General features: G+C 55.1%; 1 protein-coding gene across 1 annotated transcript in view; it reads left to right on the top strand.

The window, feature by feature from the left end:
• The window catches only part of PTPRU (protein tyrosine phosphatase receptor type U), a 74,742-nt gene that overhangs the window by 57,733 nt on the left and 1,793 nt on the right, over positions 1–15,216 (top strand). The window contains exons 19-28 of the mRNA XM_029945862.1: positions 4,216–4,252; positions 4,862–4,959; positions 5,047–5,163; positions 6,169–6,323; positions 8,209–8,344; positions 8,788–8,937; positions 10,933–11,106; positions 11,952–12,092; positions 14,124–14,249; positions 14,345–14,502. Coding sequence (XP_029801722.1) covers positions 4,216–4,252; positions 4,862–4,959; positions 5,047–5,163; positions 6,169–6,323; positions 8,209–8,344; positions 8,788–8,937; positions 10,933–11,106; positions 11,952–12,092; positions 14,124–14,249; positions 14,345–14,502 — 1,292 coding nt within the window. The remainder of the gene's footprint in view (positions 1–4,215; positions 4,253–4,861; positions 4,960–5,046; positions 5,164–6,168; positions 6,324–8,208; positions 8,345–8,787; positions 8,938–10,932; positions 11,107–11,951; positions 12,093–14,123; positions 14,250–14,344; positions 14,503–15,216) is intronic.

The raw sequence follows: 15,216 nt of genomic DNA, 5'->3' as shown, positions 1-15,216 counted from the left end.
CACTCACAAGCCACCACCTCTGTCACCTTTGTCCCCCAGCTTCCCAGGCCCCATGAGTCTCACTAGCAGTACCTTCTGTGGGGCCCTGGGGCCGGGTGGGCGGGGAGGCCACTCTGGGTGCCCCATCTCTGCTGTTTGGGGGACAGCATCTTCAAGGAAGCAAGAATGGTCCTGCTGGTTTCCTTAAAACTAGGTTCCCTGGTATCCAAATCCCTTTGTGGTCAGTTTGCTTGAAACTCAGCCCTAACCTAACCGCCTCGCCTCTAATTTAGCCCTACTTGGAATCTTTTATTTTTGGGGTGCAGTTGGGTATTCTATTTTTTAAAATTGGGTCATCTCTGGGCCTTCCAGGAGTATTTTTAAAAATCCTATTCATCTAGTGATCCTTTAATTTGGTTTTTAATATACATTCGACCCTTGAATAGCATAGGTTTGAACTGCACTGGTCCACTTTCTTACTTTTTTTAAAAATAAATACAGTACAGTATTGTAAATGTATTTTCTCCTCCTTATGATTTTCTTAATAATATTTTCTTTTTTCTAGCTTATTTAAGAATACAGTGTATAGTATCACATGTCATATGAAAATATGTGTTACTTAACTGTTCATGTTGTCAGTAAGGCTTCCAGTCACCCTGGCTATTAGTAAAGTTTTTGGGGAGTCAGAAGTTATGTGTGTATTTTCAGTTTCCCCAGGGGGTCAGCTCCCCTAACCTCTGTATTGTTCAAGGGTCAACTGTATTTTTTAAAAATAATATTTGATTACCAGATGGGATTGTTTGCTATTTTGTGGGTATCATTCTATTTAACCTCCTTTTTTTCTTTTAAAAATATATTTTATTTTTTTAAGATTGTAGAAATACAGTTCATTATCACATTTCCGGCAATACAGAAATATACACATCTCTGTGTACATGAAGTGAAAGGTCCCTGTGGTGACAGCAGCTAGAGGACCAGCAGCTGGTCCCAGACGTCCCCCTGTTCCCCTGTCCTTAAACAGTTTATAACATTCCCAAATTCAAATGGAATATTAGGCCCATGAAATGCAGTGGATATACAGAGCCCTAGCGCCCCCATTAGGAGGTGATGAATATAGGTACAGTTCTTCTTTTTTATTTTTTAAATGTTTTTATTTATTTTTGAGAGAGAGAGAGAGAGAGAATGACTGAGGGAGGGGCAGAGAGAGAGGGAGACATAGAATCTGAAGCTGGCTCTAGGCTCTGAGCTGTCAGCACAGAGCCTGATGCGGGGCTTGAACTCATGAGCTATGAGATCAGGACCTGAGCCAAAGTCAGACGCTCATCCGACTGAGTAGTTCAGGTGCCCCTAGGTACATTTCTTTATATCTGAATCTCCATACAATGCATAGTCCCACCCTTTTGGTTCCTTGTTGTCACTCTTCGGTGCTCTTAGGAGACTTAGTGTAATACATCTTCACATGCCAGTTAACGAGAGTGTCTTTGGTTGGGCACTGGGCTCGGTGCCAGCACCTCAGGCCCATCATTTCCTCCTCATCATACTCTGAGAGGGAGGGACCAGCAGTTGGTGGATGAGAAAATGGAGCCTTAGGTAAGTTCAGTGACTTTCTCATGGCCACAGGACCTCAGGCCCAGCATGAGCCATCCCTCCTCAGACTAGACTGTGGTTCTCTCCCTGTGCGGGGGCTCCGGATGCCCTGGAGTTCTTGCCCATGATCCAAGTGGTCAGTCCCCCAGTACCCAACCAGACGCTCCAGGAGGCCAGGATATGTGCCAGGAGTAGGCGCCGGGTTATGTTGATGCCCGGGGTGTGAGGACCAGGGTGCTCTCAGATGCTGGTTTCTCAAGTGGGTGTGTGCTCAGGTGATCTGTTGAACACCTGATCATTTTACACTTTCCACTGCAGTATTCTCTATGTCCTGTAATTGTGCAGGAATGCACAAACGCAATGAACAAGTTAAGGTGCAGATACTGAGGATGATCTGTTTAAACCTTGGTCAGCTGGGTACTGTGTTTGCTGACTAGCTTGGGTGCTGGCATCGTGCCGGGTGCCAGAGGGGCCGAGATGGGGGGATTGCTCTCATGCGAGATTCTCAGGCAAGCTGGGAAAGGGGAGTAGCCCGTTCTCGGCTTGACCAGTGCTGGAGGTGGGAGAGCCAGCCCTGGCAGCGCCTTTGCTGGGCTTCCCCTTGGACCCCAGTTGCCCAGCAGCTCAGCCAAGGACTCGAGGCTGGGGAATGGTGTGTATCTGGAGCGGTTCCACTGGTGAGGGCTGAGAGGCTCTGGGATGCTGTTCACAATTGGTAACTTTTTTTTTTAAATTTTTTAAATGTTTTATTTATTTTGATACAAAGAGAGACAGAGCATGAGAGGGGGAGGAGCAGAGAGAGAGAGAAAGAAACACAGAACCGGAAGCAGGGTCCAGGCTCTGAGCTAGCTGTCAGCACACAGCCTGATGCGGGGCTCGAACCCACAAATGTGAGATCTGACCTGAGCCAAAGTCGGAGGCTTAACCGACTGAGCCACCCAGGCGCCCCCACAATTGGTAACTTTAAGTGTGTTTTGTGCATGGCATGTAGGTGTAGAGCAGAAGCTGAGGGAGGTGTCTCACCGTTGTCCCCAGATTGCAGAAGGGAACAGAGGCTCAGAGAGGCTGAGAGTCTGGCCACTCCGGTGTGTTTTGAGATCCACCATTGGTACCACCTGGGAGCTGGTCGGAAATGCACAGTTCATGCCTGGAGAATCAGACCTTCTGAATCAGAGTCTCCCTTTTAACAAGATCCCTGGGAGATTCCTGTGCCCATTAAAGGCTGAGAAGTGCCCTTTTAGTGCCCGGAGTAACATGGCTATTCTGGAGAGCTGAGCTAGGAACCCAAGTCTACTTGACCCTCCACACTCGGATTCTTTTTTTTTTTTTTTTAAGTTTATTTATTTTGAAGGAGAGGGAGAGAGAATCCCAAGCAGGCTCTGAACTTCCAGAGCCTGATGCGGAGCTAAACTCATGAACCGTGAGATCATGACCTGAGCCAAAATCAAGAGTCGGATGCTCAACCGACTGACCCACCCAGGCACCCCCAAACTCGGATTCTTAACCCCTGTCTTAAACTGTCTGCCCTAGGAATTCTGGACATTTGAATCTTCAGGGATATATTCTTTGAACTTTAAAGTAGTAGCCATACTAACAGCTGCTATTAAGTACTGACTGTGTGCTGGTCGTGGTGCCAGACCCTTGACACATGTTACTTTGTTTACTCCTCACAACAGTCCCGGAGGGAAACACTGTGATTCCCATTTTATAGATGTGAAAATCGAGGCATAGAGAAATGATGGGATTTGCCTGAGGGCGCACGGCTAGCAAGAGGTAGAGCTGGGCTGGCAGCCTGACTCCAGGGCTCCCTTTGCGCCTGCGTAGCAGGGGAGCTGGGTTGTGGCCGTGAACTTGAGGCGAGCACAGCCGAGGTGATTGTTCTCTGCTGCATCTGTGCTGCAGTACATTTTTCCTTGCTTGCACGGATGCCTGGGGGTCACTTGCGGGCAGGACCTCATGGGTGGCTGTGGGGTGGGAATTGGGGCTGGCCCCTCTTTGCGGCCTGAGGGCTTCCGGGGGTGGAGATGATGTAGGTAAAGTGCTTAGCACAGTATGTGATCATAGTAGGGTCACAAAAATTATTATTGAATTTAAAGACTTAAAAACCATTTTATCTGATGGCCATGAGTCACCCATGTGCCCATCTGCTTCCAACCTGAAGCCCTCATCTGGGTCCGTGGGTCCCCCAAGCTCTGGGTGACATGTTGCGGGGAGGGGGCACTGCCCATCTGGTGACTGATAAGACCCAGCCTGGAGTCTGGTTGATGAGGCCTCTGGGGCTTAGGGGACACCCTGGTAACTTGGGCAGGGTCATCATGGTCTTTATTTGTATCCAGACAACTGGGTAAGCTGATTTTGGGTAATCCCCCCAGTTTATGGGTGGGGAGACCTTTCAGGCCCACAGAGGAGTCTGTGGTGTCACATGGCAGAGATGGGTTTGGATCCAAGACCCTGCTGTCCCAGCTGCTCTTCCCTCCTTGCTGGGGGGCTGGGAGGGCAGGGCCACGGCGATTTGGGGGGCAAAGGGAAGAGGGCAGACAGTCGGCTGTGGGGGTGTGTGCTGCTTCTGGGAGAAGAGGGCAGAGAGGGTGAGGTCTGAAGGAGTGTGGGCTGCTCCCTGGGGTCTCACTGCACCCTCTTCTGTTCCAGGGTTACCACCGGTCAAACCACTTCATAGCCACTCAAGGTACCTGCACCCATGCCTGTGTGCCCCTGTGTGCCCCCGCTCTGCCTCCTTGCTGTCTTCCCTCTGGTCTGCTTGACTCTCCGTCTGCCTCCCTGCTGTCTCTCTGCCTGAGCCCCACCGTCTGGCTGGGTCTTCTGGAATCCGGTCACCAGTCTCTGCCCCTCTTTGTGTTTGTGTCTCCCCTATATGCTCAGTGCGTCTATAGCTCCCTCATCCGTCTGTCTGTACCCCCGCATGCAGAAGGGGTAGCCAGGCTCAGTCCTGACGAGTGTGGATTGTGCCTTTCGGTCTGGGAGCTGCCTGGGTCCCTCTGGCTGTCTCATCTCCCCCATCCATCCCTCCGGGAGACTGGTGCCGTAGACCGAGGATGTAGGCCTCCAGCTCGGCCCCCTGGGTTTCACTCTGGATGATTGGGGTCTCCAGGCAGGCCCTCCCTGATGCTCTCAGGGCCCTCCAGGCATGAATTGGCTTTGGGTGGGGTGGGCGTGGGGTGAGCATGAAGCCCTCACTGGGGCTCGGGAGACTTTGGCCGGGGTGGTGGTGCTGGGCAGCAGGTGCTGGCCCTGGGTGGAGCCCTTGCCTCAGGGACTAGCACCCTCTGCGCCCCAGGGCCGAAGCCCGAGATGGTCTACGACTTCTGGCGCATGGTGTGGCAGGAGCACTGTTCCAGCATTGTCATGATCACCAAGCTGGTGGAGGTGGGCAGGGTAAGCAGGGCCTTGGGGTGCGGGGGTAAGGCGGGCCGGGGGTGCGGGCAGCGAAGAGCCCACTGAGCCTGCCTGTGGGGACTCCAGGTGAAATGCTCCCGGTACTGGCCGGAGGACTCGGATATGTACGGGGACATTAAGATCACGCTGGTGAAGACGGAGACTCTCGCTGAGTATGTCGTGCGCACCTTTGCCCTGGAGCGGGTGAGTCTCCTGTCAACTGGTCCCTCCAGGGGTGCCTGTGGAGGTGGGGCGGAGCCCACCTCCCCACCTCCCAGTGCAGAAGCTGAAGGGCGAGGAGGGCTCTGCTGTCTTCCTTGGCGAGGCAGTCGCTCTGTAACTGGGAGCACTGCTGGAGGATAGGAAGGGGAGCATCGTGAGAGAACAGTAAGGGGAGCATTGTGGTGAGCATTGAGAGAAAAGGAAGGGGGGCACAGTAGGAGAACAGGAAGGGGAGCACTGTGGGGAGCACTATGAGAGAATAGGAAGGGGAGCGCTGGGGAGCATTGCTGGAGGACAGGAAGGGGAGCACTGCAGGGAGCATCGTGAGAGAACAGGAAGGGGAGCACGGTGGGGAGAACTACCGGGAGGCAGGAAAAGGACCCCTGCAGGGAGATTGTTGAAGAGCACTGTGGGAGGACAGGAAAGGGACTGCGCTTTACTGGCGACTCCAAGGGGAATTAGAGACGATGGAGATGATGACAGTACCTTCCAGGCTTCGGTCCTGCTGAGCATCGTGCTCAGCCATGACATGTGCGGATTCAACCCTGGAAAGCTCTGGAACCAGGTGTTTCCATTAGTCCCATTGTACAAATAAAGAACGTGAGGTGAAGTCGTTGCATCCCTCGTGAGGCCACATGGCCAGTGCCTGGCCGCGGCCTCCTGTCTGTGGTCCCATTTGATCCTCTGTAGATTCTCAAGGGACACACTTTCTACCTTCAGACTAAGTCCAGAGAGTCCAAGTGGCAGGGGATTGGGAGATAGGTTTAGGCGTCAGGCAGGCCCCAGCCGGGCTCCTCTATCGTGCTGTCTTGTCTCACCTCAGACAAGCAGTTTCTGCTCTCCGGGCCCCGGTTTTCTCACTGGTAACGATGAGTCATCAGGACCCACTTGCAAGTTTATTATTGGGATTAACTGAGATCCTGCGGTGAGATGCTCACCTGGCAGGTGTCTTATGGACGCCAGCAGTGACCCTGCCTGTCTCCCCAGAGAGGCTACTCTGCCCGGCATGAGGTCCGCCAGTTCCACTTCACAGCGTGGCCAGAGCATGGCGTCCCCTACCACGCCACAGGGCTGCTGGCCTTCATCCGCCGCGTGAAGGCCTCCACCCCACCTGACGCTGGGCCCGTCGTCATCCACTGCAGGTGAGGCACTGGGACCCCCAGAAGAGGACTGGGTGTGGTTTTGTTCAAGGTCCCAGAGGGAGAGTAGGCTTGGGTTCATCCTGCTTAGAGATGGAGGACGGAAGAGAATGACCCCCAACGGCTGTTTGAGCTTTGTCTCTGAGGTCAGCACCCTCGTGTGCTTCCCAGGACCTGCGGAGGCCCTGGGCCTAGAGGCTGCGGGGGGAGGTGCGGGAAAGGGGGGAGGGCGGAGATTGGTGAGGCACCAGGCAAACTGAGTTCTGTCTGCTTCCATTCAGCAAGTGTGCATTGCACGCCTGTGTGCTAGGTTTGGCCTGGGTGCTGGGAAGGGCTTTGCTTTCTCTCCTCTAAGTCCCATCGGCCTTTCCTCTGCCCTGCGTCCTCTCTGGCTCTACATCTTCCTCTTGCCTCTTAAGCGCCCTGTCTGGTTCCAGCTCCCACTCTCCTTCTGGGGAGCTTAGTCTCTAATCTGTGGTTTTAGCAGTTCCCTGGCCCACACATCCTTGGCCTCTGTGTCTGTCCTGGCTCCTCTGCTTGGATTCCACTCTGCTTCCCAAATGCCACCTGGCAGACTCAGTCCCTCCCTGCCCTGCCACCCACAGACCACTTTGGTTTGGTGTCTTCACGCTTCTTTAAGATACTGTCTTTAAAACAAGGCTCCGTCGAGGTATAATATACTTAAGGCAAAGTGCACGCATAAAAAAGTGTATCCTGCCTTTATCGATTTCCATAAATCGAACACACCTGTGAAATAGCCAGCCCTGCTCAGCTCAAGAACTAGAACACTAACAGTGTCCAGAAGCCCCCTTGAGCCGCCTTCCAGTCTGTACCCACCTCCTTGCTCCTGGCACAGTCACTGTCCTGACATCTAACACATAAATTCATTTTGTGGTTTTGAACTTTGTGTAAGTGGAATCCTCAGCGTGCGCGCTTTGGTGTCTGAGCCTTATGTGTGTGAGACTCATCCATATTTCATCACATTCCACTGGGTGACTCACCACTGTGTGTTTATCTATTCTGCTATCGATAGGTATTTGGGTTGCTTCCAGTTTGAGCTATTATGAGTAGAGTCACTAAGGACATTCTACTGCGCGTGTTTGGGCTGGCATACGCACACATTTCTGGGGGGCACGTACCTGGGGGTGGACTTGCTGCCGTGTACGCAACCAGCTCTAGTAGATACCGCCAGTTTCCCAAAGTGGTGGTACTCATTTCAGCCCCCGACAGGCGTGTGGGGGGCCCATTACTGTGTGTTCTTGCCAACGCTTTGCTACCACCGTCTCGAGCTTGAAAGCCTGGTGTCGTTCTTGTCCTCTCGCTGCGCCCCTAGACTCTGGTCTGCTCTTTCTGAGCATGCGCCTCCCCGAGATGGTCTGACACAGCCCAGCTCTTGAGGAGCTTCCAGTCGGGTCGGGCGACAGCCATGTGAATGATGACCACGTAGCAGGAGGAGTGTTTGACAAGGGTGTGCCCGGATTACTCTCGGAGCTCAAAGGAGTGACGTCTGGGAAGGGCAGGGGAGGGAGGCTCCGATGAGCATGTGAGCAGGGGTGGATGGGGGGCGCTTTACCGGGTACCCAGAGGACAGGAGCATTCTTGGATTAAGTTGAGCATCACCTTTGTCCTCCTCCCAGCCAGGCTGCTACCCTTCCCCTCCTCCCCTCCTGAGGCCAGTCCCCAGCTCTGTCTTGTGTCACATTTCACCACCACTCCTGTTGCAGACTCATCCCTGGCTCCTCCTTGCCGTGGGGTGGAGTGTCTTTCTGTCCCCGAGTCTGTATGTGGTGGAAAAATGGCCAGGTGCCCCAGAACCCCTCTTCTCTTCTTCTTGGTCCCGAGCTCCCTCCCCAGGCTCTGACGGGGCCCCTGGCTGCTCTCTCCCCAGCGCGGGCACTGGCCGCACAGGCTGCTACATCGTTCTGGATGTAATGCTGGACATGGCGGAGTGTGAGGGCGTGGTGGACATTTACAACTGTGTGAAGACCCTCTGCTCCCGGCGCGTCAACATGATCCAGACAGAGGTAGGGGACACAGCCCTCCCCGATTCCCCTCTCCAGGACTTGGGTCCCTCGTGGAGGAACTCGGAGTTGGTGGGGTGTGTCAGACAGCTGTCCTTAGGGCTGAGATCCCTGAACTTGGCCTTCCAGCCTCCTAGGGTCTTCCCGGAGTCCACTCCACTGTGTTCATTTGGGTGAGGTCCCACAGCAGTGGGCCAAGGTCAGGTTCCACAGTCCAGACGCACTCGTGTTCGCCCTGCCCTCACAGGGTATTACAGGGATGAACATGAGATGAGCAGACAGACCTGTGAAGGCTGTTTCAAGCAGGGCTGGTCCATCTTGTAGTAACACGTGGTTGGGCTTTGTACCCCTGCCACAACCTTGGGCTTGCGCCCCTCTGCCATCACCCCCAAATCTCTAGGTTCTGGTCCCTTCCTGGTTCCTTATTTTCTCTCCTCCTGTTCCAGGAGCAGTACATCTTCATTCATGATGCAATCCTGGAGGCCTGCCTGTGTGGGGAGACCACTATCCCTGTCAGCGAGTTCAAGGCCACCTACAAGGAGATGATCCGCATTGACCCTCAGAGTAATTCCTCCCAGCTGCGGGAAGAGTTCCAGGTGGGGCATGAGTGTGTATAGGAGTGTGGGTGTGGTTTGTGTGTGCGTGGGTGTGTATTGGGACATCCTCAGTGCCATAGGTATCATTGAGAGCCAAGAAAGAGGGACCAGAATGGGGCTACTGTGAAGAACTTAGAGACCGTGGAAGAGGTGGCACATCCAAGCAGTTGAGAGCCTGTGCTTTGAAGTCAAGTAACCCTGGTTCAGATCCTAGCTTGGTTAAGAGCTGTGAGTGGTCTTGAACACTCACACTACTTCGAGTTTTGGCTTTCTTATCCAGGAAAGAAAGCCAATATCGTCCTTGTGTTTGTACTCATCAGGATTTCTTTTGGTTGCAAGTGACAAAAATCCAACTGCATCACTCTTTTTTTTTATGTCTTTTATTTATTTTTGAGAGACAGAGAGAGACAGTGCAAGCAGGGGAGGGTCAGAGAGAGAGGGAGACACAGAATCTGAAGCAAGCCCCAGGCTCTGAGCTTTCAGCAGAGCCTGACGCAGGGCTCGAACCCATGAACCGTGAGATCATGACCTGAGCCGAAGCTGGATGCTTAACCGACTGAGCCACCCAGGTACCCCCCAATTGCATCACTCTTGTAACTGAAGAGTCTGAAGATGGTGCAGCTTCAGTTATGGCTGGATCCAGGGGCTCAGATGATGATGCCAAAACTTAGTCTCTGTCCATTTTTAGTTCTGCTTTCCTTTGTTTTCGGCTTCTCAGACCCACACCCTGGCCCCCAGCAGAGCCAGGCTCATGTCAGGAGACTGGAAAAAGGGCTCCCAACAGAAGTCTGAGACCAGACTGTCCCGTGCCATCCCTGAACCCGTCACTGGGGCCAGGGAGACAGAACACATTGATGGGCTCAGGAGTGGTTCTGGGGGGGAGTCACTCTCAGCACATGACATGACTGAGATGGGGGAGGGGGCTGGTTCTCAGTGGGCAGGCAGAGCCCCCCTCCCTGTACCCCCACCCTTGCCCTCTACACTCCACATTCCTACGAGGGTTCAGTGGGATGGCACCTTCTGGAAACTTTCTGGAAACCTGATGCTCTCCGTAGAGCCAGCATAGACTGGTGTCACAGGAAGCGCTGCCTGTGATTCTTGGGGCCTGTTGGGCTCTGGGGATCTTGGGATACCGGAGCTCCCTGTTAGGAGTCCCCAAGCACAAGAGGAAGAAGCTGAGACCCTGTCGATCCGGCTGTATGCGGCATGAGGTGGAGGAGATAACCCGAGGCCCCAGGCTTGCCGCAGCCAAGGGGGCCTCGGACTTGTGTTTTGTTCAGACATCTCTGCCAGGTCCCCGGGGTCTGCTTTGTGGAAGACGTGGGGCTTGTGGGCTTGTCTTCTTCTTCTTTTTTTTTTTTAATGTTCATTTATTGTTGAGAGAAAGAGAGAAAGCAAGTGAGCTGGAGAGGGGCAGAGAGAGAGGGAGACACAGAATCGGACGCAGGCTCCAGGCTCTGAGCTGTCAGCACAGAGCCTGATGCGGGGCTTGAACTCATGACCTGTGAGATCATGACCTTCATGACCTGTGAGATCATGAGCTGAGCTGAAGTTGGAGGCTTAACTGACTGAGCCACGCAGGCGCCCCGGGCTTATCTTCTTGAAAGCACCTGATAAGCTCGTAAAGGTCCTCACTGTGCCTCCCAAGTATGTGCCTTGCATGTGCCTGGCGCTGTGCTGGTCTTTGGCGTTCTCTCTATCTTCCCACCAGCCCAAGGCAGGCCTATTATCACCCCGCTTTTCAGCTGGGGAAAGTATTGCTGAGAGAATGCAGCTTGTCTAAGGTGGTGCAGGGAGTAAGGAGGCACATTCGCATCTCTAGAGCTCTGTTCAGAGCCTGTACAGACTGGAGGCAGGGAGCCTGGGGTCCGGGCCTCAGTTCTCCATCCATACAATGGGGTTAATAACCCAGCTCAGTGTCCTTCAGCTGGGGCTGTGAAGAGGCCCAGCCAACACCGAGTGTCTATACTCACCCACCCCTTCCCCTCCATGCAGACGCTGAACTCGGTCACACCACCCCTGGACGTGGAAGAGTGCAGCATCGCCCTGCTGCCCCGGAACCGGGACAAGAACCGCAGCATGGATGTCCTGCCACCGGACCGCTGCCTGCCCTTCCTCATCTCCACCGACGGGGACCCTAATAACTACATCAACGCGGCCCTGACCGATGTGAGGGCTGGGGGGCGGGGCAGGCTCTGGGACTCCCGCTCCCATCTGGGAAGGTTCCGGAGCCAAGGGGGAAGGGCTAGGGACTCTGGTTGAGAGGAGGTCAGGGAGGGGAGTGGAGTCAGTGCCTGTCACTGGTCTGAGGCCCTGAGCTGGGGTCTCAGACCCTTCACCCATGGAGCTGGAAAGGACTTAGAGATTTATTTATTCAAAAATATTTATTCATCTCCTACAATGTGCTGGGCACAGGCCATACCCCTAAATTTCTGCTCTCCTGAACCTTATATTTGGGTAGTGGGTTGGGACAGTCAATCTACAGTGGCATGTCAGACATTGGTAATTTCTACAAAAAGCAACCAGACAGAAGAAATATACAGTGTGGGCTTCGGAGTGTGTGTGTATGATGATTTTTGATGAGGTGGTAAGGAAGGCCTCTTTGAGGAGGGACTGTTAAGCAAGGAGCACAATGAAGGGAGGGAGAGAACCATGTAAGCATTTGGAAATTTGTTCTAGGCAGCAGGAATAGCACATGCTAAGGCCCTGAGGCAGCGAGCAAGCTTGGCCAGCCTCTAACTACCATGTCCAAGTTCCCATTGCCATGTGTGTGGGACCCTCTTGTGTTTAGTTCCCAGGGCCGTGGGCTTGGGCACCAGAGGCCTGGGGGCTCACCCTATGAACTCAGGCTTCAGTGTGCCAGCCAGCCTCTCAAACGGGACACTGGAGGCAGCCTGGCCCCGAGGGGAGGGCTGTTCAGCCCAGGGGTGGGCAGAGTGGGAGGATGGCCTGAGGGGTGCTCAGGCCCTGTCAGGGGCGGTGAGCAGCCCCACTGAGTCCCGGTCTCCCTGCAGAGCTACACGCGGAGCGCAGCCTTCATCGTGACCTTGCACCCGCTACAGAGCACCACACCTGACTTCTGGCGGCTAGTCTATGATTACGGGTGCACCTCCATTGTCATGCTCAACCAGCTGCACCAGTCCAACACTGCCTGGGTGAGCCTTGCCGCCCAGGGCCTCGCTGTGCCCAGGCCGTGTCCCAGAAGCCCCGGCTTGGGTCCCAGCTGTGCCACCTGTTTGTCAAGTGACCTTAGATGGGTCTTGCTCCCTCCCGGAGCCTTGTTTTCCTCTTTGGTAGAATGAGGCTTTCGGATTGGAGGGAAATAACTGTCTTTTATTGAGTACCTGCTGTATGCCCAGGGACTGTGCTTCATACTTATGGGCTTCAGGTGAGAGGATTAGGACCTAGAGAGGTGAAGTGACTTCTCCACGGTGGCAGAGCTGTGCCCCTCCCCCAGGCTGCCTTCCTCCAGAGCCTGTGGAACTAGCTGCCTGTAGCGGGGGCCTGTAAGGCAGACTCCGGCCTCCTTCCTTTCTGACTCTTCCATCTAGAGTAAGTTCCTTTGCTCTTTGAGCCTCAGTTTCTTTTCCGCCTGTCACATAGTTGGTGCTGTGTATGTGGCAGGGATGGAGGTGATGGAGTTGCTGCTGAGGTTGGTCCAGGCACTGGCTCGGCGGCCTCAGCCTGGGGGCTGCCCCAGCTTCCTTTCGGGGCTCCCAAGGCTGACTGGCACTGCCAGGAAGCACAGATGTTTGGCCATCTGGCCGCGCATGGCCCTATCCCCTCCCTCCCTGGGCCTCTCTTCAGCTCCCTGTCCTAGGCTGCCAGGAAGGTTCCTGTAACATGAGCATGACACTCTCTTAAAGGCTCATAATACTTGCTAACTGGGCTCTTTCGAGTCAGGCACTTGGTACAAATGACCTAGGACTTCTGGGTGATGGGCTCTTGCCCCGGGGCAGGGGTCTGGAGGGAATCATGGGTGGGAAGAATCTGCCCTTGCTAAGGTGGAGGGGAAGGATCCGAAGGGAGGCCCGCACAGACGTCACTCAGTGCTCACCATTTGCTCATTCATTCAGCCACCTTTTCCCACTGGGTGCTCCCTGCCGAGCCCTGCAGCTGGGGGAGACAGAACACACAGCCCCCCTCAGATCTCACGGTCCAGGGGGGAGCAGGGTACAAAACCCAGCAGTGATAGCACAGAGGGAAGGGGCTGTCGTGGAGCTGGTACTGGGATGTGGAGAAGCCTGGGGGATCATGTATCAGGGAAGGCTTCTGGAGGAGGTACTATCTGAGCTGAGATGTGTAGGAAGGGTAGAGTTTAACTAGGTGAAGATGAGGTGGGTGAGTGATTCATGGAGACCAGAAGGCATGTGCAAAGGCCTGAACACAAGGAGTGGCCAGGACCCAGGTGAGAAGAGGAAGCGAGGGTCCTCTCTTTGTGGGCGTGGTCAGAGAGGGAAGCCCATGGAGCTGGGAGTCATCTGGGAGGAGCCTGAGGACCATTTCACAAATGCGGAAATGGGGGCCCAGAGGAAGGAAGAGCCTTGTCTGGGCTCTGGGCAGAGCTGGCCTAGAAGCTGGGGCTCTGGTCCTGCTGGCCCGGAGAACCTGTGTCTGTATGTGTGGTGGTGGTGGTGGCGGATCCACCTCTTTCACCCCTCCGCTGTCTCCAGTCTGGCCTGGAGAGGAGGGTGCACTTAGGGCTCTGACTCCAGGGTGGGGCCCTAGGGAAGGAGTGGGGGTTCTGAGCTGTGTTGCAACACCAGGGATACCCCACTGCTGTGAGCTGATGCTGGGGAGCAAGGCAGTGAGAGAGAAGGCTGGGGGGGAGGAGTGATGGGGTGGGTGGGGGTGACCCCACGCCTGGGCCTAGAAGAAGGCAGCCTCATGTAGGAGTGTGTGTGTGTGTGTGTGTGTGTGTTAGGTGTAGCTGTGTAGCTGTGCACAAGGGATTGTCAGTGCACACCTAGGAAGGGTTTGTCTCTGCTGACGTTGGGGGGATGTGCAAAGCACTGCGATGGGTGAGTGGGGGGGAAAGGGGGGACTTTGCCGGGTGGCTGGCAGTGAGCAACTGGGTCAGGGCGTGTGGGAGCCCCAGGGCAAGCATGGCAGACTGGGCTGGGTATGAGCGGTGGCTGCCCCAGCCTGGCTCCGCTCAGCCCTCCCCTCTCCGTCCGTGCCCTTAGCCATGCCTGCAGTACTGGCCAGAGCCGGGTCGGCAGCAGTATGGCCTCATGGAGGTGGAGTTCGTGTCAGGCTCAGTGGATGAAGACCTGGTAGCCCGTGTCTTCCGGGTGCAGAACATGTCTCGGGTGAGTGATCGGGGCAGCCGCGTTAGACCTGAGGTCCCTGTGGGGCCTTGTGACCCCTGTGCTCACACCCCCTGGCTGGCCACCTGTGCCCCCAGCTGCAGGAGGGACACTTGCTGGTGCGGCATTTCCAGTTCCTGCGCTGGTCCGCCTACCGGGACACGCCTGACTCCAGGAAGGCCTTCCTGCACCTGCTGGCCGAGGTGGACAAGTGGCAGGCCGAGAGTGGGGACGGGCGCACTGTCGTGCACTGCCTGTGAGTGTGGGCCCTGCTGTGCAGTGGAGGGGGGCGCTGAGGCCCAGTCTGAGAGAGGGGCTCACGGCTGGCACTGAATACCGCCCCCCCCCCAGGGCGGGGGGCCAGGCGGCCGTGGCTGGACTCTGTGTGGCTGTGCAAGGTCAGCCCTGTCTTCCCTGGAAGAATCTACTCAGTTTCCTGGGTGTAGACTCAACCCTAAACAGCCGCCCAGCATCCTCTGTGTGATGTGTGACTTTGTCAGTTTAATTAGAGTCCTGTCAGAGTTGTTTGCTGCGGGGCACACTTGAAACCAAAGAATTCCGGCCTTTGTTCGTGCACGCACACATGCAACTTTTTCATTCATCCCTTCACATGCCCCCATTCATAAATTCATGTGTGCGTGTTGGGTGCATTCGCTCCACTGACCCCCACCTTCTCCTTTTAGCTCTTACCCTTCTGGGGCCAGCCTCGGCATTCTGGATACAGCGATAGGGAGCTGAGGCAGGTGGGGCCGGTCCTCAGGGAAGCTCTAGTGGGAGAGACCCCTTGAGATGTGGGCTGAGGGCCTAGTATATCCCCCATCTCCCAAGGGGAACCCCACACCCTGATGTCACAAGGAGCAGAGGAGGGAGAGCACAGCAGATAGGAAGTGTCTCTGTTTGCCTCGGAGTGTAGTGTGTATGTGCGTGTGTGTTTTCACCTCGTGTCTGTGTTTCTGGGAGTGACTGGTGT

This window comes from Suricata suricatta, chromosome 8, assembly GCF_006229205.1.
Source record: "Suricata suricatta isolate VVHF042 chromosome 8, meerkat_22Aug2017_6uvM2_HiC, whole genome shotgun sequence".
Classification (NCBI taxonomy): Eukaryota; Metazoa; Chordata; class Mammalia; order Carnivora; family Herpestidae; genus Suricata; species Suricata suricatta.
The sequence above is the reverse complement of the archived record's forward strand: the minus strand, read 5'-3'. Positions and strand labels throughout refer to the sequence as shown.